Source organism: Eublepharis macularius, chromosome 5 (assembly GCF_028583425.1).
Source record: "Eublepharis macularius isolate TG4126 chromosome 5, MPM_Emac_v1.0, whole genome shotgun sequence".
Taxonomy (NCBI): Eukaryota; Metazoa; Chordata; class Lepidosauria; order Squamata; family Eublepharidae; genus Eublepharis; species Eublepharis macularius.
The window spans coordinates 75,025,419-75,049,753 of NC_072794.1; the positions used below are offsets into that span (position 1 = coordinate 75,025,419).

Sequence of the window (24,335 nt, forward strand, 5' to 3'; positions counted from 1 at the left end):
AAAATTGTGATCATTGTGAATAATTAAATATACCTGCTTGTGGATTTTTATGTTTCATAGTGCTCCAAAGAGTCAGCTGTGGAGCTGTATTTTTTTCTTTAGAATTTCTGCACAAGCATGGCTTTGATGTTTCCTCATCACCTCTTCCACTTTCAGGATGGTTATGCTGAACTAAACAGGAGACATCAAACCATAGAAAATTTCTTTCGTGCTAAGTTATAAAAACCTTTTTTTAAAAAAAAGGATTTATAAGAGCACGCATATTTACACCTGCCCCAGCCCAAGGAAAAAACTTCCCCATACCCCGCCATTGCTTTATGAAAGCACATGGCCTTCAGGCATGACGTGAATACCGCTCATTCCCCTCCCCCTCCCCCTCCAAGACATGCCCAGACATGCCCCAGTAAGGGGGAAAGCTCCATTTTATTGTAAACGATTTCCTCGTCCATAATGTGCTAGTTTGTCAAAAACACCGCAAACCATAGTGCACCACAAATAATAAAATATACCTGCTTGTGTTTTTTTATGTTTCATAGCACCCCAAAGAGTCAGCTGTGGAGCTGTATTTTTTTCTTTAGAATTTCTGCACAAGCATGGCTTCGATGCCCCATCATCATCTCTTCCACTTTCAAGATAGCTATTCTGAACTAAACAGGAGACAACAAACCATGAAAATCTCTTTCGTGCTAAGTTATAAATAACCTTTTTTTAAAAAAAAAGTATTTATAAGAGCATGCATATTTACCATCATTTGGATTGGCCATAGCTGGTCTCTTTTTCCAGTGAACTTATTAGTGATGCTATAAAATTCAAGATGTTGGGAAGGCCTTCACTATCTATGGAGGGACAATTCATTTTAGAAATAAAAGCTTTCCTCGCCAGAAACCTACAATCCCTACATCACAATCTAAATAATTAACACCCCAAAAGAAAAATTGCAGAAATCTGGCTTTAATTTCCCCACTAACATGGCAATCTAAAGCTTAAAACCCAGGACACAGGTTTCAAAGGTCCAAACTTCCAAGAACACCTGGTAAATCTCCCACTCAAATAGCAGCCTATAGAAACATTAAGGTGGTTTTCTCCCACAAAATGGCAATTATTTAAAAAAGCCTCATCTGCCCCAATTTAAGTTACCAACTACCACCCAAAATGCAGCAAGTAATAGAGAAAAACTAGTAGCCCCCCCCCATTTTCCCACATTTTCCCAAACAAAAAAAGGTTGTATAATGGGGGGGGGGTGTCAACTCACCTGGGTAAGGTCAGGCTCTGTCTTGAGTTCCAGGAAAAAGAGGGCAAGGCTAACCTAGCACAGTCTTTATGAAACCTTGGCTCCATTGTGTGTAAAGCACCTCTGTGATTGGCTGTGGCATTCAGGTGGCCCTCAGTACAATGGGGAAACTATGTGCCTGAAGGTGTGTCCCCTCCAGACATTCCAGCCATGCTTTTCTGAAAGCACATGTTGTAGGCTGGATTGAATTGCCCGCCTCCCAGACAAGTTGTAGGTAACTAAGGACCAATGAATTTCAAAAATGGTTCAATAAGGCACCTCTGTGATTGGCTGTGTCCATCAGGTGGTCCCTCAGTGCAATGGGGAAACCATATGGCTGAAGGAAACTACCTCACCCCACCCCCACCTTCTAGCCACGCTTTTCTGAAAAGGATTCCAGTCTTGATTTACTTAGCACCCCCCTCCCCCCTCCCCACCCACAAGTTGCAGTAAAAAAAAGACTACTGGTTTACAGAAAGGTTCATTTTATTTTACATTTTATATTACATAGTCTACAATTTACAGAAATGTCTTGACTTGAATATCAGGTTGTGAATATGTTCTAACACTGTTTATTTCATTTGTTGACGGGCAAAAAATGTTCTGAAATACCTGCCCTTGATTAAGCATTCAATGTGCTGCAACATTCTCTTATCAGACTCTTTCAAAATTTTTTCAAGGGCATTTTGGGAATTTACTGCATTGCCAACTTGGGCTATTAAGGAGTAAACTTCATCCATATTTTCCTGAGTGAAAACCAAGCATTCCAGACAATAGGCAAGTGAACTTATAATTAACAGAGCAGAGCTCGCACATATTTCATCACAAACAAATTTAACTTTCCTGTCCAGCTCATTTTCAGTCCATATTAAGCATTCGTGGTCTCTCTGGCCCGGGGCGTCATTCGTGCAGCCCTCGCAAGACTCAAATAAATATCCATTTATGCAGTGGCTCAGAATCCCATAAACTGCTGCTCTTACAATACTCCTCATGGCGGATTTGCGCTGGCGTGGTGGAATAAAGTCAATATCCCGGTCAATATTCAGCTGAAGAAGGCTTCTCATAGACCTGAGCCTTTCATGTGAGGTTATCATTCCCCCTGCTCCTGCAGATGTGGCCTATAAAGAAGGTTTAAATGCATTTTAGGGTTTTTTCCAAATTATAGCAACATAATTGATCCCCCACATACCCCCTCCCCCAAAAATACTAAAGAATCCATGCCTTACCTGGGAATTCTCTGCTGAAGTTAAATTGTCCTGTGTTTCTTGGTTACCCAAAGGCACAGTGGAAGTCAATTCAGGAAGTTCCAGAACATTGAAGGAAGGCCCCTATAAAACAGTAAAGATCACATTTTATTTTTTTCTTAACAGCTCTGTGCGCCATTTACATTCAGTACCTCTTTTGACCCCGCTACCCCTTCTCCTTCCCACATTCAAATTACCTGTGTTTGAGAGTTCGCTTGTGAAATCAGTTCTTGGAATTCTGGGGACACTTCCATCAGCTCATTCAATATTTGGACCATTTCACTGTCAGTTATGTCTGCGGATGTTCGAGTCTCCTCGTCGTAAACAGGTGCGGAAAACTGAAGCTTGCACGGTACCAGCTCTGTATCGTCATCAGAGCTGGTGCTAATATAACGTCTTTTGAATTTAGGCCTCACCACCGGGGGTGGGCTGATAAGTTCCAGGGGCCTCACAGGAGTATCCATGTTATCAGCAAGAGCCCAGCCGCGTGTGTGCTAGCGCAAAATGGCTTCTTTCCTAAAAACCACCTTGTATGGGTGTGTCTAAGAGCATCCTATTGGTTGGGGTGAATGGGCGTGTTGATAGAGGGGTCACACGGCCATACTCAGCCAATAGCTGTGGTGGTTACCCCATTTCCGGGGTGGGGTGCAGCAGGCGGAAGTTCACTGACGTGGAAGTGGGTGGTGTTTGCGAAAGGAGATCCAGTTACATTGCAGGGGTTGTGGCCTTCCCATGTCACTTCCGCTGAGGTAATAGGGGAGGGGTGGCCTGCACACGTCACTTCCGATGATACAGCAAATATGCAAAATGCCTAATTAATATGCATGGTATACCCGTCACTTCCGATGATGTCATGGGTGGGGGTGGCCAGCTTACGACAATTCCGGCGATGTGGCAGGGGGAGTGGTCTGCTGGCGTCACTTCCGATGGCGTCAGGGGTTGTGGCGCAGCTTGCCCACGTCATTTCCGGTGGCGTGGCTTGATGGCGTCATTTCCGGCGGCGGGGCTTGATGGCGTCATTTCCGGTGACGTCACAGGAGGGCGCCATTGCTTACGTCACATCCGGTGACGTAATGCCTCATTAATTATTCATGGTATACCCTTTTACTACTGATGTGTATACATTCTGGCTCTGTTCAGGAGTTTAGGTGAAAAGTTTTGGAAGGGGCTAAGAAAAGTTTGAAAGAGTCTGGATATTCCCTGTGACTTCTGAATCATGACACCACCACCCTCAATGACTTCATGGGGGTGGTAGGACAGGCTGAATCTATGCTGAAATTGTTATGGTGGAACACCCAATAGAATCACCAGGGATACACTGGGGTGGCCTCCCAGTATCATGTAATTCTCCCAACATAGATGGAATATTCTGCTTAGCAAGAGTGGTGGACTAAGCCACATTAACAGCAGAAGGAAGAAGATCTCGGACCAACCCAGCCACATGAAATACAACCAAGATTGCTGAGCATCACAGGAGCTGTAATTATGAAGATGCTGTCCTAGTTTGATTTTTGGTCTGATTCAATATAGTAATGCCTATTTGGGGATGAAATGATTCCAATTTTTCTCTATCATGTTCTAGAGCCAGATGTCAAATCTGCAACTACTATACTTGATTCTGACGAAGAATTAGAAAAGGAGGAGGAAGAGGAGGAAGCGGTGGAAGAGAGGGAACCTTCAGTTTCTTCCTCCCTGTTGCTAGAACTAGGTGAAGTAGCAAAAGAAATCCCACCTCCCTTTCTGGAACCCTTGTGGTCTTATGGATGTCATCCAACAAAAGGCAACAGTGTGAGCTGCATGGCTTGGAACAAACTGAACCCTGTAAGTGATTCTTATTTACTTTCTTAAGAGCTGGGCAAAGTGGATCTGCCTCAAGGTTCAAATTAAATACGTCCTGAAATTTCCAAAAGGCAGCAGAGCTGCATATTCAAGGAAACTGAATTTGCCACAGTATTCACCCATGGCACATAACTCTTATTAAGGTACATAGAATTTGCCCATGCTTCATCCCAAAATGCTGGAAGTGTGGCCACATAGGTACTTTCTTCAATGGATAATGGGAATGCCCGGTAGTCCGAACCTACAGGGATATTTTTTTCTAAATGAAGCTTAATCCTAAACTACTCCACAGAACTCAAATCTATTCCTGCTATAATCCCTAGATCAGACTCTTCTCTCTGTCTGTACAGAGACCTGTCAACCGTTGGTAACCAAAATATTTGGGGCAAACAAATAGAAAAAACAACCCCTCTCATATGCAAACAATGGATTAAAGTGTGGAAAATGATGATAGTCTATAAATGACTTTGTCATATATGACAAGTCATATATGACTGAGTATTCTTTGCAATTGCCAGGTTCCCTTTCTCAGGAATCTTGACACATTGGCGGAGTGATACAGTCTACCTCAGCAAGACAGGTGCCTTGTTTGCTCATGAACCATTTGGCATTTGCTACCAGTAGCAGTCCAGAACTTCTGTTCTATTTAAATAATATGATCAGATCTAATTGAGCCATTTGTTTCTAAACCTCACTAGTTTTCACCATCGTTGCACACACTATGTTTTCCCTCTTCCTTCCTCCTTCCCTCCTTCTTTTCCTCCTCCCATCCCAATTTCAAATAACTATTATTCCTGTCAGGAATAATTTGACTTCCCTTGGCTAGCCATGGAACCAGACAGAAAAATACTGTTAAAAAAAGATAAGAGTATAAATGAATGCCGGCAGTATTTTTTCCAACATGCACAGGTACCAGCAATACCTTGGTGCCTCACAAGGAGTAGCAGCTGTTCCCCTCCTTTAGGACTGTGTATACAGACAGCTTTGAATGAAATTTGAACAAGGCTAATCCAGCTCATTTCTTATGCTGTCTTTCTTCCTTTAGCTCCCTTGACACTTTGGCAATCCCCCTTACTTGCTCTTATTCTCCCTTCCAGTATCACATATGATCTGTACAGTTTTCCCAGAACCTCTGTTTTCATTCTTTTCTTTGCTCCCTAGCACTGTTCTCAGTGTCTGCCCTTCTTTATAACTGGCTGCCATCTTCTACTTACCCTTTCTTCAAATTGCTGCTGATTCTGCTTTCCTTTTTCAAAATTAACCTGCCTCTGGGCTTGCCATTCCCTGTTTTCTAGTACCACATCTGAATTCCCCAGTCTTTTCCTCTCTTGCCCATCTAGGCTCTCCCTCTCCTTCAAAGCTTTTTCTAGACAAAACCTCTAGACAAAGGTTTTTGTCTTCACTTTCTACATACAGGCTGACATATTTGTAAACATTCTGTTTCTGTTCCCCAATATCTAGAATGTCTGGGACTGGGAGCATTGCATGACTTCACAGCAACTTTAACCAATCATTGCCAAAGATTTCATTACCACTACAAAATCCCTTTAAAACACAGCAGTAGCACCCATGAGAAGAACTAAAGGGGCAAGGCCTAGCTATAAAGATGGCAGACAGGGTAATAAAAAAAAGCAGTGACTTGAACCCTAGCACCAGTTCACAGCCCTCTATGCTTATAGATCCAGAGGAGTTAGCAAAATAGTAGAGTCCAGTAGCACCTTTAAGACTAACTAACTTGACTGTAGCATGAGCTTCGAGAACCACAGTGATGCATCTGATGAAGAGAACGAAGAGAACTCTATGCTTATAGTTCTCTCCCTCCCCATTTTTCAATTGAACTCAAGAGACCTCAAAGACTGTGACTATTTCAATAGTTAATTGCTGTTTAGCAGTGTAATAATTTGTGCTATTTATTTTTAGGATCTTTTGGCTGTTGGTTATGGGCACTTCCGTTTTAAGGAGCAAAAGACAGGCTTGGCTTGCTGCTGGTCGCTGAAGAACCCAATGGTAAACAATATTTTGTGTTCTCCTTCTGCTGGTCATTTTAACTCAAGCAGTGATCTTTACTGTTATTTAGTTCGCTTTTACTCTTAAAATCCTGAGGATTGCCTCTACTGTAACAATCATTTATAAAGCAGTGCCTAATATGTCCTCTGGGAAGCACTATTAGTTTCCTCTGAATATAGAAATTAGCATATGTAGGAATCATGTGGATCAAAATATAGGGATCAAAATAAACTTCTCTTTTCTTGCATGGAAGTAATTTCCATATTTTTGAAACATCCCTGTGTTGTATGCAGATAATGGAAACAATGTGCTTAAGCAGCCTTCAGCTTCATACATGTGTGCTATTTCACAAAATGTACCAGAAGAGTTTAAGAACTACCATCACTGGGCATCTCTTATTAATGGTTGGACCGCCACATGGCAATGCATGTGTGCATTCAGAGCAAGTTATAGTGAATGTATGGACACCCCACGGCAATCTCAACTATGTCTTAGTACATGAGCAAAACCTTGTGAATGGGCACTAATAGCAAAAGCAGCTTATGTGAAATGTTTTCTTGATTTTGTTTCTTGTAATTCTGGCAGCTGGCAGTAACATTCATGCCAGCTGGCAGTAACATGAAGGAGAAAAGGCCATATATTAGAGAGCTTTTAGTATGCATGGGTCTACCTCAGTGTTCAAATTGCGTGTGTCAGTGTTATAGGCACCCTTAATTAATCCTGGCCAAATAATGCCACCCTGTTCTTCTGAGGCAGGGACTAAGTGATCCATCCTGCAATAATATGAATACCAGTATGTCTTCAGTCTACCTTAGTGATTCATTCTGATTTACGTGCAGTTTCAGGGATGAATCACATTCAGAAAGGAAGCTTTCTCATACCATATGTATAGCCATGAGTGACTCATGTAATGCAGTATTTGAAAGCCAGAAGAGAAATTATTAGGAAAAAGTGTTTTTTTCTGACTACTGTATGGGACTAGGGCAGTACTCAAGGGTATTTGAGGTTTTACCATGTATGATGTACAAATGCTCTCTCAGTTAAAATTGTCTTCTCTTTTATTTTGTTCAGTGGCCAGAGCGCATCTATATGTGCAGTTATGGGGTAACTGCCTTGGATTTTTCTGTTGCTAACCCAAACCTTCTAGCAGTTGGGATGTTTAATGGGACAATTGCAGTCTACAATGTCCAGACCCATCATTCTACTTCAGTTTTAGATACCAGGTATGATCAAATATATACTGCTGGACCATCTCCATAACTTGTTTGGGTATTTCCATGTTACAATTGCAAATACAAAATATTTGGAGTGGGATATAGATTGGTTGAACATGCAAAGATATTAAGCAGAAAACTTTCCTGACATGGGTTCTTTTCCTGGCAAAAATGGGACACTGATTGCAGTGCTAAGGAACTTTTTTAGTCATTGGAGGAGAGAATCACTTTCCATCAATTCCAGATGCGGGATTATGCAAAACAGCTGTTCCTGCTGTTGGAATCTTCCAATCCCGGGAAAAGAGGGACAACAATGGAGCTCTGGTCAAACAGCCCACGGAGCACATGGATTTTTCTTTCTTCCCCAACCTTAGCTTTTAGTTAGAAGCCTAGATAGAAACAACAAACAGCAGCAGTCCATTGTGGACATAGCCAAATAATATCTCTTCAAAGTTCTGGGACTTATGCCCTCATCCTAAACATATTTGCTAATTAAGTGTGATGATGGAATATGTCTTTATATATTACAGCGCACTGAAGAATGTAAATGGAGAACTGACAGTTGTTAGTTGGGCAAGAGCAGTTAAAACTGCTAGAGTGGTAGACATAAAACATCTTGTGTATAGTGTTAATAACCTGTCTATCATACAACATTGCAGATAACAAAACAGTAAGTAACGCAGATTTTAAGGGACATACATCCTAGGTCAGAACTACAGCTGAAGTCTTTAACTGGTTTCCCTCCCCCACCCTCCATTAACTTTCCTTTTAAAAGGTAAGAGCTGATGAACAGAAATGTTAGTGGGTCAAGTTTAATGTCTCATCTAGAACTCTCTTTTTTACTGTGGCTTGGCCAGGCAGATGTGCCAAGAAAAATCGCAAGCAGGGCATAACGGAGATGATTATGAGTTGCTTGTCCTCTGGCTCTATGATCTGTGGTATATTGCCTGTATATTTGAAGGTTCCATTTTGGATGAAATTGTGTCAGGAGTATGTTCATACACTAGATGAACACCAGTGTTGGTTTCTTACATACTGCTTGCTTACCCCTCAAATATACTGACGCCCTTTCACGGTATTTTACAAAATATTATGCTGCCTCTCCAAAGATCCTGCCTCAGAGCAGCTTACAAAGTAAAATATAATAAAAATATAAAGCAGCATGAAAGATTTTTTTTTAAAAAAACTATCAACAGTTAAAAAAAACCTATTTAAATTATTAGAAACTCAGCATTTAAAACTCATATAGTGCAGAAAAACAGCGTACAGACTTTCACAACTTAAGACAAGTCTTTAAAAACCATTTCTAGGCTAGAAACAGATTGTGAAACCAGTCTTAAAATATTAACCTCTTAATGAAAAGCCTGAGTAAAAAGGAATGTTTTGGACTGGCTCCTAAAAGAGAATAAGGGGAGGTGCCAGGTGAGCCTCAAGGGGAAAGCAATTCCATAGGCAAGTTGTCACTTTTAGAAAAGCCCTGGCTGTGGTCACACTTGGCTCACCTCTGCAGGATGGGGGCACAGAGACAGCAGGGCTTGGGAGGCTTATCTTGGCTGCTGGGCTAACAGTACTATTACATATTATGCTTTATGAGTGCATACCTTAGTTATGTTTTATGTGATCCTATTTTTTCAGTGAATCTTTTGACAAACACTTAGGCCCAGTGTGGCAGCTGAAGTGGGTAGAGCAGGACCGGGGTACCACAGGAGAAGACAAAGGAGAGATATTAGTGTCCATATCAGCTGATGGCAGAGTGACTAAATGGTTTATTCGGAAAGGTCTCAGCTGCACAGGTAAGTGTGGTCTTCTGACATAAAACGCCCTAAAATAGTCACATTGAGTGATAATTGACAAGTTGATGATGACGCCGAAAAAATACTGAATTAGATGCGTGGACTGGGATCCAGCAGAGTGTGCATGGGATGTGTCTGGCTGCCTGAGTACAGTTCTTGATTGTGACAATTGGTTCTTCCAGGGCCTCAGATAACTTAGATTGCTTACCTTATAACTTGCAATACAACTGTCACGTAAGTCACACCTCATACTTGGGTGTCCTAACCATTCTCCAATGTTTTTCCTTCCATGGCTGTTCATAGGTGGTGACTATCAGTCCAGGCCCCCTCTGAGCTCCTTGTTGTTGGCCAGTCATTTTCAGACCTTCTGTGGAGCAAATGGGAGAGCCAGTGATCTGTCCTCCTTGTGGCCAGACTCTGCTGCTCCTTTTGACTCTCTGGACATGAGCTACTTAACCCAAGCAGGCATAGTATGTACTCCTCCCACCATTACATTCACTCCAAAACAATATCACTTCTGGATTTGGATGAGTCATTTTTGGTGAGGCTTCCAGGGCTCAGCACAGATTTGGATGTTGTTGCTGCAGCATTTTATCACATCTCATGTAAAAACTCCCCATAAATTGATCAGGTGTTTAGCAGAGAGGGGCTAGTGAGAGGAGTCTGAATCCAGTCATTTTCTCCCCTCCTGGAAAGTTTATTGGCAAGAATTTTAAAGGGCTACATAGGCACATCTCCTGAAGCTGGATGGGAAAGGAACCACATGCAAGGCATCCGTTTGTATGCATAGCTCACCATCCTGCTTCTGTATGCCAGAGGGTTCTTGCTGGATTGTGGCTAATGCTTTAATATTGGTAATCTCTTTGTATTTTAAAATGGTAATTCCTTAACAGAAATGGCAGTGAGTAGAGCTGCAGCTTCTATCATCTGCCTCTTAGAGAGGACAAATGGAGTTTGCAGCAATGGTGTGCCTGACCAGAGAGAAACAGTCATTGCACCACTCATAATGAAACTCTAGACATTATATTCTATTTGCATTATTCATCTACACAGATCTAATGAAACTAAAGCGAACAGCAAGTGAAAAGAAAAAAGTAGGAGCAGAAAAGAAAAGTGAAGCACTGATATCTCGACAAGCTCCTGGACTGTGCTTTGACTTCCATCCAACGGTAAATTTATCTTTGCTAATATTCTAGTTCAGCTGGCTTGACATATTTTTTCAGTGTTTGTAAGACATCTTGCCCCCAACAGCAAATGGATTGTTCCTGTCCGGCTAGATGGTTTATCTAGCTTCCTATAGAAAGAAAGATTTTGTAGTTCCCCTTTTCTATTTCACTTATGTATTTATTCAAAATAAAGATTTAATAGTTTATCTATAACAATAGCCTTATCTCTTCAGACTCAAGGTAGCTGAGAAAACAGCAAGAACTGCAAGTACAGGAAAACATCATAAGCAAATGCCAACAAGATAAAAACAATGCACAGTTAAAAATGCAGTCCAAACCATGTATTCCATCCAGTGCCCATCCAATGACCTATGGAACAAAACTACTTTACATCTGTTCTTGAATACATCAAGAGAAAGCACTCTGCACATCCAATCTGGGAGGCCATTCCAGAGGAATGGACCTACCATAGCAAAAGCCCATGACCTAACTGTTGCCACACAGACAATCCTAGGAGAGCGTCCATAAGGAGAAGACTGCCTGAACAGCATAACTGGCACTTGGCAATAAGAGATGTGGTTCAGTAATTGTGAAAGCCCCAGGCCTGCCTTGAAGGTGATAACCAGCAAATTGGGCCCAGAATGATGTTGGTGACCAGAACAGTTGACAAAGTACTGGAGTTGTATTTTCTGAGCAGCTTGCCCCAGACAGTTTCATTCTCACACTTTGTACCCATTGAAGCTTCTGAGATGTATTCAAAGGCAACTCCACATGGAACATATTGCAGTAGTCCAAACTGGAAGTTATGGTTGGCATGACAAAGTAAAGGTCAACTCGATGTTCCTGCATCACTTTGTTCGGAGAAGTTTATACATAATCTGGAAGAAGTACAGAATTTATCTACAAGAAGGAACCCCTTTGTGGGTGGTTCCATATGAGGTGATAGACCCGAGAGCTGTTGATAATGAACAACAATGTTTAACGTATAAAGAAATAACTAAAACTGAAGCATCCAAACTTAGAATAAAGACACAAGAGGAACTATCACCTAACTACGATTGGTTCCAGTATAGACAGATCAGAGACTTATATAATTCGGACTCTGTAAAGGGAGGTATACGAATAGAGAATTCGGAACTAGAGCAGACCCTTCTTAAAGAAGATAAGAAAAGAATATCCAAGGTATACCAAGTACTGTTGAAGTGGTATACCGAGGATGAGATAGTTAAAACACAAATGGTGAAATGGGCTATAAACTTTAATAAAGAAATAACAATGGAGGCATGGGAATACTTGTGGAAAACTACAATGAAGACAACGACATGTATTAATATCAAAGAGAACATTTATAAAATGATCTATCGTTGGTACATGACACCAAAGAAGATTGCGCTAGGGAATTTGAATACTTCTAATAAATGCTGGAAATGTAAGAAGCATGAGGGCTCCCTCTATCATATGTGGTGGTCGTGTGAGGTAGCCAGGCAGCACTGGGGGGAAATAATAAGAGAAATGAGTGAAATTTTACAATTTCAAATTAATAAGAACCCAGAACTCCTGCTACTGAACTTGGGAATGGAGGGAATTCCAGCCCAACACAGGACATTGATATTTTATATGACAGCAGCAGCTAGACTTTTGTATGCGCAAAAATGGAAAGTACAAGAAGTGCCAACTATTGAAGATTGGACTTACAAATTGCTGTATATGGCTGAAATGGACAAGATGACAAGAAAATTGAGAGATCTGGACTCAGGGCAGTTCAACACAGACTGGGAGAAGCTGAAACAATACCTGGAGAAGAAATGGGAGGTGGGAGGAAAACTGTGGCAGTTTGAGAACTACTGAAGTATTGAAGTAGAGGGGGGAGACTTTACCGGGGGGAGAAGAGATAAATGTGAATTAATAAGCAGTCAGATTAATAGATTGACATATATATAGATATATATAGGTTAACAAACAGAACATAGAGAAAATAATTAATTATAAGGACTAAATATAAGGAGCGATTAACTAACAATATTTTCTTTTTTTTCTGACAAGTTTTGTACCAAACTGAATGTCTGAAGATATAGATGGGTCAAATTGATTGACTACGTGAGGAGAGATATATAGAACTATTATAAAAAGATAGAATGAGTAATATATATAGAGAATAAGTCAAATTGTTTGATATAAACGAATGTATGATCTATATGGTTTATGATATATAGAAATACCTGAAATTGAAAAATTGGGATAAATTGTTTATCTAAGATGGAAACAAAGGCTTACAGTTTGGGCATATAATGTTAAAAATAGTTAAGGATGTACTGCTTAGAATAATGGAGAATATATATTTGTTTTAGATAGAGGAAGCTAATAAAAGTAAGGGAAAGGGGACAAAGGGTTGGAAAGCTGTTGGAAGTCAACAAAAAGGGGGGGGAAAGGGAGGGGGTTAGAGATGAAAAATTGGGGAAAATTGAATGTAAATGTGGAAATAATGGATTCTAACCCAATAAAAATTTTTCAAAAAAAAAAAAAACAAACTGGAAGTTATGGTAGCGTGGATCAGTGTGGCTCTGTCGGCAGAGTCTAAATAAAGGACCATATTATGAGCTAGATGTAAGTGAAAGAAGATGCTCCTAAAAGTAGTACTGGCATGTTTAGCAATTGACAGGGCCAGTGTATATTTCTGTATATTTCCCCCCTCCAATAGAATCCTGGAACTCTACAAAGGACAGTGAACTAGCACCTGCAGTGAATATTCTCAAGATGTTGTTCAATATGGAATGTCAAAATGGTTGGTTTTATTTCAGGACACTAATATATACCTGGCTGGAACTGAAGAAGGCTATATTCACAAATGCTCTTGCTCTTACAATGAACAATACCTGGAGACTTATAGAGGACACAAAGTGAGTAAAATTTAACAAAAAGTGGTTGGATTATTATATAGAGGAGAGCTCCTTGCAAAAGTGGGAGAAATTAGCAAAGCAAGGAGCAAGCTTATCAAGAGGTAGGGATCTGCTGCCAACTTTATGGAGTCCTTCTCACAGGGATGCCATCAAGAGGATGGGTGCTTTTTCCAAAAACAAAGGTAGTTTTTATTAAGGAGGAAGGCTATCACACACAAACAGACAAACCAATTGCATACAAGAGCCTAGGATTACAGATTGGAAAGGGGAATAGCAGACGTTAAGAGAAAACATATTTACCTATCAGAGGTCCGCAAAAAGAGTCAACAGCCAGCCTTCTTGGGGAAGGGCTCAGACCAGGAATTGGATCCAGACGTGCACACCCAGATTGGGCCAGAACTGAAACATTTATAGGGTGAAAGGGACCTTGGAATTGAATGTTCCCAGGCACTAAAGACCTTGATGCTGTGAGTGAAAGGAACTTTGATGTATTTTTATCAACATTCTGGCCGGAGACAAGGGATGCAATTGTTTGTTTTAGTTTCCTGCCAATAAAACAATAATTCCTGGGACCAGAGGGGCAGTTGCTTATTCAGGTGCCCAATAAAACTATTATTCACCCACTATCTCTAAAGATTGGTGATATGTTTCAAAGTTTTAATTAAGCCTTCTCTCTCAGGAAGAAGTGAAACTATCAGAGGAGACAAATGACTCCTGATTCATTTGGATAGGGTTGCACCAAACAGGGACGATAAGGGAAGGAATGTCATGGGGTGTCATCCTCCCAAGACTTTTCTTTGTCAAAGAGCTGCAGTTGTGAGGCTTGGGAAGGCAATAAGCTTAATTGCCCTTCATGCCATTTGTTGTGGTCCTGCTGGATGTATTGTGCTGTGATATGAAGTACATCAGACTGAGGGGCATATAACAAATCTTCATATCATAACAAATCTTTTGCAGCAGGGGTTACAGCCTACCACTCACAGGATGGGATAGATCTTTCTCCTTCCCATACAGATAAAACATACTAAGGTATCCTTTACCAGTTCTCCCACATTTCTGAGTCCTGCTTAAGAATATAAGAACCTGGCTGGATCAGACTAGTCGTCTATCCTGCCTAGCATCCTGTTTCATACAGGATACTGGGCAGGATCCAGCTGCTGTGGTAGGATATGAGCTTTTGTGAGCCACAACTCACTTCTTCAGATATGTGAGCCACAGTTCACTTCTTCATATCTGAAGAAGTGAGCTGTGACTCACAAAAGCTCATACCCTACCACAATTTTTTTTAGTTTTATAGGTGCTACTGGACTCTTGCTCTTTTCTACTGCTACAGACAAACATGGCTACCCATCTTGATCTATGTCAGTTATAGTATAGTTGGCTCTAGCTCCAATAATTTGACTGCTGTACTTCAGCCTAAAGCAGGACAGATGTCCTGGATAGCTAACAAACAGAACGTAGAGGCCAAGGCCTTCCCCTCTTGTGCCCCCTAGCATTGATATTAAGAGATTTGCTGTGTCTATATGGAGGTTTTCTTTCTCACTGTTACTAGTAGCTACAGATGGACCTATCCTCTATGAATCTGTCTAACCCCCTTTTAAAGCCATTTATGCTTGTGGCCATCACTACATCTACTGGCAATGACTTCCATTATTTAATTACTCATTGAGTAAACAAGTATTTTCTTTTGTCTATCTTGCCCATCAATTTTATTAGGGATCCCCAAGTTATAATATGGTAGGAAACGCTCTATTCACTTTCTCCACCCTATGCATAATTTTACAAACCTCTATTGTATCCCCTCTTCGATCCAAACTACCTGAGATGCCAGACACATGTTCTTCACATGTTCTCCTGCAAGATTCCCTGGATAGTGTAGTCTCACAAAGAACAACCGCTCAATGCGGTTCTCTGCCTGTGAAAGAGTGGTGGGAGGGATTCTGTCTCTCTCTTTCAAAAAGCCTTGCCTCGTCTTTTCCTCCGGGAGCTTGGGACGGGGGGGGGGGGGGAGGCAGGAAATCCAGGGTAGCTTTTTGCAAGAGAGAGAGAATCCCCCCACCGGTCTTCTTCCCGGTGGAGAATTGCATCATAGATTCTCTCTCTCTCCCTCTTGCAAAAAGCCGCCCTGGATTTCCTGCCTGCTGTTACATCCCGTTCCCCCGCCCCACTGAACTCCCAGAGGAAAACCCGAGCTGAGGCTTTTTGAAAGAGAGAGAATCCCTCCCATTGCTCTCCCCCTGGCAGAAAATTGCATTGAGCGGCTGTTCTTTGTAAGACTACACTACCCAGGGAACCTTGTGGGTCCCAATACGCACCCAGGAGTCTCATATAGTTTTCCTCTTAGCTGCCTTTTTTTAAAATTGAAAAGTCTCAGGCTCTCCAGCCTTTCCTTATAGGAAGTTGCTCCGGTCCCTTAATCTTTATTGCCTTCTATACTTTTTCCAGCTCTGCGATATCCTTTCTGAGATACAGCTACCAGAACTAAACAGAGCATTCCAAATTGTGCTACACCATAGCGTTACATGAGGGCATTACAATGTATGTCATTTATTTTCAGTCTCTTTCCTAATCAATCCCAACATGGAATTTGCTTTTTTTGCTTCTGTTGCACAAGTCGACATTTTCATCAAACTTTCCACTACAACTCCCTGATCTTACAATGTCAGTGTCATCCAGTTCTGACCTCATCAGCATATATTTAAAATAATTTTTTTTGTTTCACTGTGCACTGCAGCACTTACACTTGCCCACATTGAACTTTATTTGCCTCATGGTTGCCCATTCACCTAATTTAGAGACCCTCCTGTAGCTCTTCACAGTCCACCTTGGTTTTTACTATCCTCAATAATTTGGTATCATCTTCAGACTTGGCTACTATTCTGATAACCCTCAATTTTAATCATATATGAAAAAATTAAATAGGACCAGTCCCTGTATTGATCCTTGTGGGACCTCCACTGCTCACTTCCCCCTGTTGCAAGAACTGTCCATTTATTCCTACTCTTCCTGTAATTTAACCAATTTTTAAACCATAAGAGGACCTGTCCTCTTGTCCCATAATTGCTAAGCTTTGGTGAGGTACCATGTCAAAAGCCAAGTATATAATGTCAGCCAGATAATCCTTAACTACATGCTTGTTAACCTGCTAAAAGAACTCCAAAAGGTTGGTAAGGCAAGATTTTCTTTTGCAGAGGACATGCTGATTTTCCTTCAGTGTGTTTAAAGTGTGCTTTGTTCCTCAGTGTACTTAATTGTCATGGACCAGATTATGGTCTCCTCCTTGTCAGGCAAACAGGCTGAAAATTCAAAGGAGGAGGCAGCTGGGCATCTAAAGCTGCACAGGAGGAGGCAGTTTAGACACCCCCAGGAATCTCCTTTGATGTGCCAGAGGAGCCCAAGTCAGCGTGTTCACCCTGGGATACAGCCCTGCCTTCTGATTCAGACTTGGACTCTGAACCCTCCACTGCAGAGCCTGCTGCTGAACCAGAAGCCTCTTCCCCAACTAGAGATGGGCACGAACAGCAATATGAACTAAAAAAAGCCACGAACAGCCCAATCAGCTGTTCGCAAACAAGCTGTTTGTGAGGCCCCATTCTAAACCAACAGGTGGTCGTTGCAAGCATCCTTCGTTGCTGTTTGTCAAGCTAGACAGCCTGACACCTGCAATCAATTCCCTTGGCAGCCAGAGGCAGGGACTGCCTGAACTGTGTCTGAACTCCTGCTGTTGCTCTGGAAACCCCAATCTATGCCCAATTTAGCTTGATAGGCAGGTCTTCCTTTCAAGTGTAGAACTCCAAATTTGTTACAAGGAAGCAAAGAGCAGGGGGGAGGGGGGCTCTCATCTCTGGTTTTGCAGACAGTGTGGGAGAGACAGTTGCTGTTGGCATTTTGAAAGAGAGACAGGGAGAGTGAATTGGAGCTTGAATTTTCTTTGTGTGTGGTGAGATAGGTGGTTGAACCCTTCAGGTTCCAGGGCTGCTGCCAGGCTCTGGGCCAAGCTATTATTTATTGCTGGTACCTTTCCTGCTGCTTGCTCAGGTAGGGTTTCTGGGAGAGGTGTGGTAGGGATCTTGATGGCCTGCTGGCCCCCACAAACAACAGACAATGAACATGTTCATGAACAGGTCATGTTCGTCAAAGTTCGTTGTTCGTAGTTCGTGGATGGCAATGAACAATGAACACCATGTTCGGGGTTTTTTTCTGTTCGTGCCCATGTCTATCCCCAACCAACCCCTCAAGCTCCTCAAAGCTCTGAACCACCTCAACCCCATTGCAGTACTTGCTGCCATAACCATGCATGGCACATTTACATACTGGTCATCTGCTCATGGAGGCCTGTATCTCCTTGAAAGAGTATTTAAGACCTTATTTCACCTCAACCTTTGCTGAATCAACATACATGATACATTGTCAGCTCCAGATACTGTACCTTGACTCTTGCCTTGACTTCTAGACTGCAGCCTCAAACAGGACAGTAATAATTCTGTCTCTAATAACAGTTTCTACTCATTAACCTGGAACAGATGTTAGGCTAACTGGCCTGTAGTTCCCTGGATCTCCTCTGGGCCCTCTAAAAATTGGTGTAACATTTGCTTCTTTTCAGTCATCGAGCACTGATGTTACAAGTTACATATACTGTTTAGTAGACCAACAATTTCATGTTTGAGTTCCTTAAGAACCCTTGGGTGTATGCTATTTGAACCCAGAGACTTAGTTTTCAGTTTGCCTAGTAGTCCTATCCTAGAACTTCATCTCTCGTCACCTCAGTTTAACTCATGCTTATCCACGATGAGTTCCCTGCAAGGCTGGAAGAATGTTTGAATGACCCAACCATAGCTGTTGATTTCATAGGAAGACCCATACCACTGGACCCATCTTAGCCCAATGGAAAATATCATAGATTAGCAACTCCCACTGGGTTGGAGAACAGTTAAAGACCCCCTGAAAAAATACATTTAAATGTTTTATTTCTTATCACTAGAGCATGATTCCCCAACCTGGAGGCAGTGTTGGAGGTAGTGGACACCAAAACAAAATGGGGGCTGGGTCCAATCACAAAGCTTTGGGAGATGCCACAACGTTAGGAGATTCCAAGCAGGCATCTTCATATGATGAAAGCAGCTGATTCCACATGGGTGATCCCTGAAGACACAAAGACAATGCCTTCTTGACTCTTTTGCATTACCTCTTACTCCAACGGAATGAAGGCCAGGACACTCTGCTTTGATGGAAAAGCAAGTGGGTGCTAGGAATTGCACTGTGGAATGCCATGTCACCCATAGGCACCACATTGGTGCCACTGGACTAGAGTGTGCTCAGTATCAGTTCCCAAATGTGACAATCTGCCACCTGTCTTCTTAATTATAAGAAAATTTATAAACTTAACAGAATTTAAAATGAGCATACAATGACCATGTGCTCGGAAATAGTGGATCAGCATCCCACAGTAGGTGGTGGTCATCAGCAATCTAACCATCAGTAACAGAACCAGCCCTGTACACCTTGAGCCAGATGTGCCTATGAACCTCTGTAGTTGACAGACATGCACTTAATATTTAGCATTGTTGTGCTTTCGGTGCTCTAAGTGCTTCAAATAATTAATTTTGCTGCAATCGTTGCAACAGCTTTGTAACTGGGCAGGCATTATTAGCCCCATATGGCAGATGCAAGGGCTAAGAGAGGGGAACTTGCCTAAGGCCATTTGTGTCTCTGTGCCAGAAGCTGCTCTAAACTGCACTTCTCAGGTCACATTAAGTTTAAAATGTTATGTTGCATTGAAGCCTATTGTGATCCCCAAGAGCTAAGTGTACACATTCATGATGTATGGGCATGATGGCTTTTTCTGCAGCCTTCAGAGCTGAATTCTTATTCAGTTCAAAGAAAGCTACTTACCTTATCAGCTGGCACAGTAGTTATAGCTTGGATTATGACCAATGGCAGTGGCTACACTGGTTTATTGCCTTCACTACTTATCACATGATGCATGGAGAAATCCTCCAAAACCTTCATGGGGATTTATTTCAGTGCAGTAGCACTTTGCTGGCATTTTTATGCATGCTTCTTAGTATGTTTTGCCAATTAGCGGCTTTACAATGAAGCATCTCTCTCTCTCTCCATATTAAGGGTCCCGTGTACAAGATAGCATGGAATCCATTCAGCACTGAAGTTTTTCTCAGTTGCTCTGCAGACTGGAATATTATGTTGTGGCGCCAAGATTCCATTCGCCCCATTTTAAGTTTCAGTTCCACAGCCAATGTTATTTATGATATCATGTGGTCTCCCAATTCAGCATTTGTGTTTGCAGCAGTGAACGAAATTAGAGTGGAAATCTGGGATCTTAGTGTCAGCACGTAAGTATCTGCATTTCTTAAAGAAAATTTGGAAATGGATGGTTGCTGTAAATAGCATGTTGCGTATATGGAATAACACCTAACTGCACCCCAAAATATTCTCAGTTGTCTATAATTTTGAAGCTATGGTAAGTGGGTAGCCCAGGAATGTCTGATCTTGACAGATCTCAGAAGCTAGGTGAATCGGCTTTGATTAGTAACTGGATGGCAGGCCTCCAAAGAAGACTAGGATTGCTATGCAGAGACAGGCAATAGCAAGCCACCTCTGTTCGTCTCTTGCCTTGAAAACTCCAGCGGGGGGCGGGGGGGCGGGGTGTCATCATAAGTCAGCTATGACTTGAGGGCACTTTCCACCTCCATGGTAATTTTGCTTGGTTGCTGATAAAGCTCTCCCACAGGAGTAAATTGATTCCTTACTTATAAACTAGACTGCTGCCAGCCGGTGATCAAAAGGGGAACCGAAAATATGTCTTACAATGTCAGCATTCTCTGATAATTCCAGGGATGGAAGCAGACGAGGGGACAAAAAAAAGGTTACTATGGAAAGGGGTCTGTGGCTTACTTATTCAGGGATAGCACCACTCCCATTGACAGCACTCATTTTCAGTTGCAAACTGATTCAAGTCCATACGTTTTCTCTGAGGTTGCAGGACAGAATGGGATTTATCACAGAGTGCCGAGAGTATTTTAGAAGTGGTTATTATAGCAGGCATGGCTGCTGCCTGAAGTGGTAGCCCCACATTGCCTCCACTTCTCTCTCTTTCCTGTAATATATAGTAATTCTGTGAAACAAAACCAATGCTGTGATAACACTGTTCTACAAGTTTCACAGCCCCTGTATTGCCAGCTCATCATTAGATCCTGCCGACCTACTCAATTACCGACCGGTTTCTAACCTCCCATTTTTGGGTAAGGTGATTGAGCGGGCGGCAGAGAAGCAACTGCAGAATTTCCTGAATGAGACCTCGGCCCTAGATCCCTTCCAGTCCAGTTTCCGCCCAGGACATGGGGTCGAGACACTGCTGGTCGCCCTCACAGATGATCTCCACAGACATCTGGATCAGGGCAGATCAGCCCTGCTGATTTTACTGAAAAATAGTCCAGTAGCACCTTTATTGTAGCATAAGCTTTTGAGAATCACAGTTCTCTTCGTCTTTTTGATTTTGCTACTACAGACTAACACGGCTAACTCCTCTGGATCTATGACCATGGAAAGTGCTGATTTTACTGGATCAGTCAGCAGCGTTTGATACGGTCGATTACGAGCTCTTGACCCACCGCCTTGCCGATGTGGGGATTCAGGGGACAGCACTGCAGTGGCTGGTCTCCTTTCTCCATGATCGGGGACAGAGGGTGGCATTTGGAGAGAGAATATCACCTCGTAGGCCACTAGTGTGTGGTGTGCCACAGGGAGCGATACTCTCTCCATTATTATTTAATATCTATATGCACCTCCTTGCCCGGCTGGTGTAGAGTTTCGGGCTTGGGTGTCACCAATATGCGGATGACACCCAGCTTTATCTGTTGATGGACGGGCGGCCTGGATTGCCCCTGGTGTCCTGGAGCATGCTTTTGAAGCTGTGGCTGGTTGGTTGCGGCAAAGTCGGCTGAAATTGAATCCCACAAAGACGGAGATCCTGTACCTGAGTCATGGGGTGGGGTGTGTGGCTGCGGGACCCTGTCTTCCTACACTTGATGGGGCAGTGCTTACCCTGGCCCCAAGAGTGAGGAGCCTGGGGGTGATTCTGGATTCCTCCTTGAAGACGGACCAGATCACTGCAGTTGCCAGGTCCTCCTTTTATTATCTTTGGCAGGCCAGACAACTTGCCCCCTATTTATCTCCCTGCAACTTGGCTACAGTGGTCCAAGCAATGGTCACCTCTAGGCTGTACTACTGTAACACGCTCTACGCTGGGCTTCCCATGGGCCTGATCCGGTGGTTACAGCTGGTACAGAATGCAGCGGCACGGGTCATTGCTGGAGCACTGGTGTGGGAGCATATAATGCCAGTGCTACGCCAGCTGCATTGGTTGCCAGTGGAGTACCGAATCAGATTCAAGATTTTGGTGTTAACCTACAAAGCCCTATGCGGACTGGGACCGACGTATCTACGGGACCGTCTCTCACCATATGAGCCCTGGAGGACTCTTCGGTCAAGTGGGAAGTATCTTTTAAGGGTCCCTGGCCCTAGGGAAGCCTGCCTGGCGTTGACCAGGGCCAGGGCTTTTTTGGTCCTGACCCCGGCCTGGTGGAATGCTCTGTCTTGTGAGACCAGGGCCCGGCAAGATTTTTTAGCATTTTGCCGGGCCTGTAAGACAGAGCTATTCCACCAGGCATATGGCTGACACCGGGCGGTGCTCTGTGGAGGGGAGGATCAAACCATATGCCTTCCTATGCGGATGCAGATATTATTATTATTGTCCACACTTGATACTGTACATAGTTGCTCTGGAAAAACCGCTGTATGGAGCATCAAATCTCAATTATGTGTTGCTTTTATCTATTTGTATGTAAATATATGACATTTATATACATAGCTGTAATTTTAATGATTAGATATAGTGTTTTTTAATGTTTTTAATGGTATTAACATTTGTATTTTTGTTATTCGCCCTGAGCCCACAAAAGCGGGGAGGGCGGAATATAAATGTAATAAATTAAATTAAATTAAATTAAATTGGGAAGTGAGTAAACTCTGAAGGCAACTATAATACATCATTCATTTTAAAATAGTAGTTTGTACTTGGGGAACAAAGACAATCCAATGCCTGAGTGCTGTTTTCAGTGTGCTTTCCATAATGTCTAGCTCACGCTTATGGAGAAGTAAGCTGCATCTCCTTTCAATTACAGACATGGGCTGTCTTGATTTCTTCACCTGACTGTACCAAGGGGTGGCTCTGCCTAGCTCATCACTTCCATCTCAAGAAGCCTCTCCTGGCATGAGAGTCAAAGAAGATAAATGTTTGCTTAGCCAAAATAAATGTTGCTCTGGAAGATCCATGAGTACAGCCCTGAACCAAACAGCAGTCCCATGTACACAATACTGCTATTTAAAAACATGGGATAGATTCATACATTGATCTCCCAGAGTCAGATCTGTTTTCTCCCTTCTATAGACAACTAAAATGCCTTTCCTGATCACAAGACCATAGCTAACTAGAGTGTATAATAGTGATAATGTATCATTGGTGTTTCACTTTCAACAACTATAATTGTATTTTAACTGTGTAAATTGGATGTTTTTAGAATTGTTAACTATAATAACTGTTTTATATATTTTAACCTTTATGTATTTTGTAATCCGCCCTGAGCCTGCTGGAAATGTGGGGAGGGCGAACTAAAAATAGAAAATAAATAAAATAAATAAAAATTTATTATGCTGGACCTTGATTATAAACATGCTTCACATATTACTTTCCCCTCGCATGTAGATTAGAGATGGGCACGAACAGCAATACAAACAAAAAAAGCCACAAACAGCCCAATCTGCTGTTCGCGAACAAGCTGTTCGTGAGGCCCCATTCTAAATGAACAGGTGGTCATTGCAAGCCTCGTTCGTTGCTGTTCGTCAAGCCAAACAGTCTGGCACCTGCAATCAAATCCCTTGGCAACTTAGGCAGGGATTGTCTGAACTCTATCTGAACTCCTGCTGTTGCCCTGGAAACCTCCATCTAAGCTCAATTTAGCTTGATAGGCCAGTCTTCCTTTCAAGTGTGGAGCTCCAAATTTGTTATAAGGGAGAAAAGACCAGGTGGGAGGGGGGCTCCCAGCTCTGGCTTTGCAGACAGTGAAGAGGGAGAGAGACAGCTGCTGTTGGCATTTTGATAGAGTGCATTGGAGCTTGAATTTTCTTTGTGTGTGGTGGGATAGGGATCTACCCCTTCAGGTTCCAGGACTGTTGCCAGGCTCTGGGGCCAAGCTATTATTTATTATTGGTACCATTCCTGGTGCCTGCTCAGGTCAGGTTTCTGGGAGTGGTGCAGTAGGGATCTTGACCAAACTTGGATGATGGCTGGAGGAGAGCCTGCTGGCTCCCATGAACATCCAACCACGGACATGTTCTTGAACAGGTCATGCTCATAAGTGTTTATGAGTCCCTGTTTGTCATCATGTTTGTTTGTTTTTTCTGTTCGTGCCCATCTCTAATGTATATTCAAGTTTTTGTTTATTGGTAAAATTGAGCAACCGTAAGAATGAATAGCACAGTAAACCTTATCCCACAGCAGGATGCTCCAAATAATTCTCCAATTTCAGTTGTATGTTCCATATTTTATCATTTTGCATGCAGACTAGATCCCCTGATTGTGAATCCTGCCATTGGAAATTTGAAATTTACAACTGTACTTTTCGCTAAGAATGCGGATTGTGTTCTGATTGGGGACAGTGAAGGATTAGTCACTGTGTATGCGCTAAGAAATTTGATTGCCTCAGATAGCAAGAAGGTATGTTTCACTACATAAAGATAAATTAATTTAGCCCTGTAGGTTCTGATGCCAGCAAATTAGTCTCCTTATTCCTAGTCAGCACCCAATGGTCTATTTGGGCTCTGGGCCTA

The 24,335-nt window shown here is 42.4% G+C and overlaps 1 protein-coding gene across 2 annotated transcripts in view; it reads left to right on the forward strand.

The window, feature by feature from the left end:
- DNAI4 (dynein axonemal intermediate chain 4) overlaps positions 1-24,335 on the forward strand; it is a 69,544-nt gene that overhangs the window by 40,489 nt on the left and 4,720 nt on the right. Inside the window, exons 9-16 of one of the 2 annotated variants that reach the window (XM_054980787.1) lie at positions 4,097-4,335; positions 6,274-6,360; positions 7,432-7,583; positions 9,210-9,367; positions 10,421-10,536; positions 13,332-13,430; positions 19,554-19,780; positions 24,069-24,222. In XM_054980787.1, coding sequence (XP_054836762.1) covers positions 4,097-4,335; positions 6,274-6,360; positions 7,432-7,583; positions 9,210-9,367; positions 10,421-10,536; positions 13,332-13,430; positions 19,554-19,780; positions 24,069-24,222 — 1,232 coding nt within the window. Of the gene's footprint in view, positions 1-4,096; positions 4,336-6,273; positions 6,361-7,431; positions 7,584-9,209; positions 9,368-10,420; positions 10,537-13,331; positions 13,431-19,553; positions 19,781-22,630; positions 22,710-24,068; positions 24,223-24,335 lie in introns of those variants that run through there. The other variant, XM_054980788.1, reaches the window with a different exon arrangement.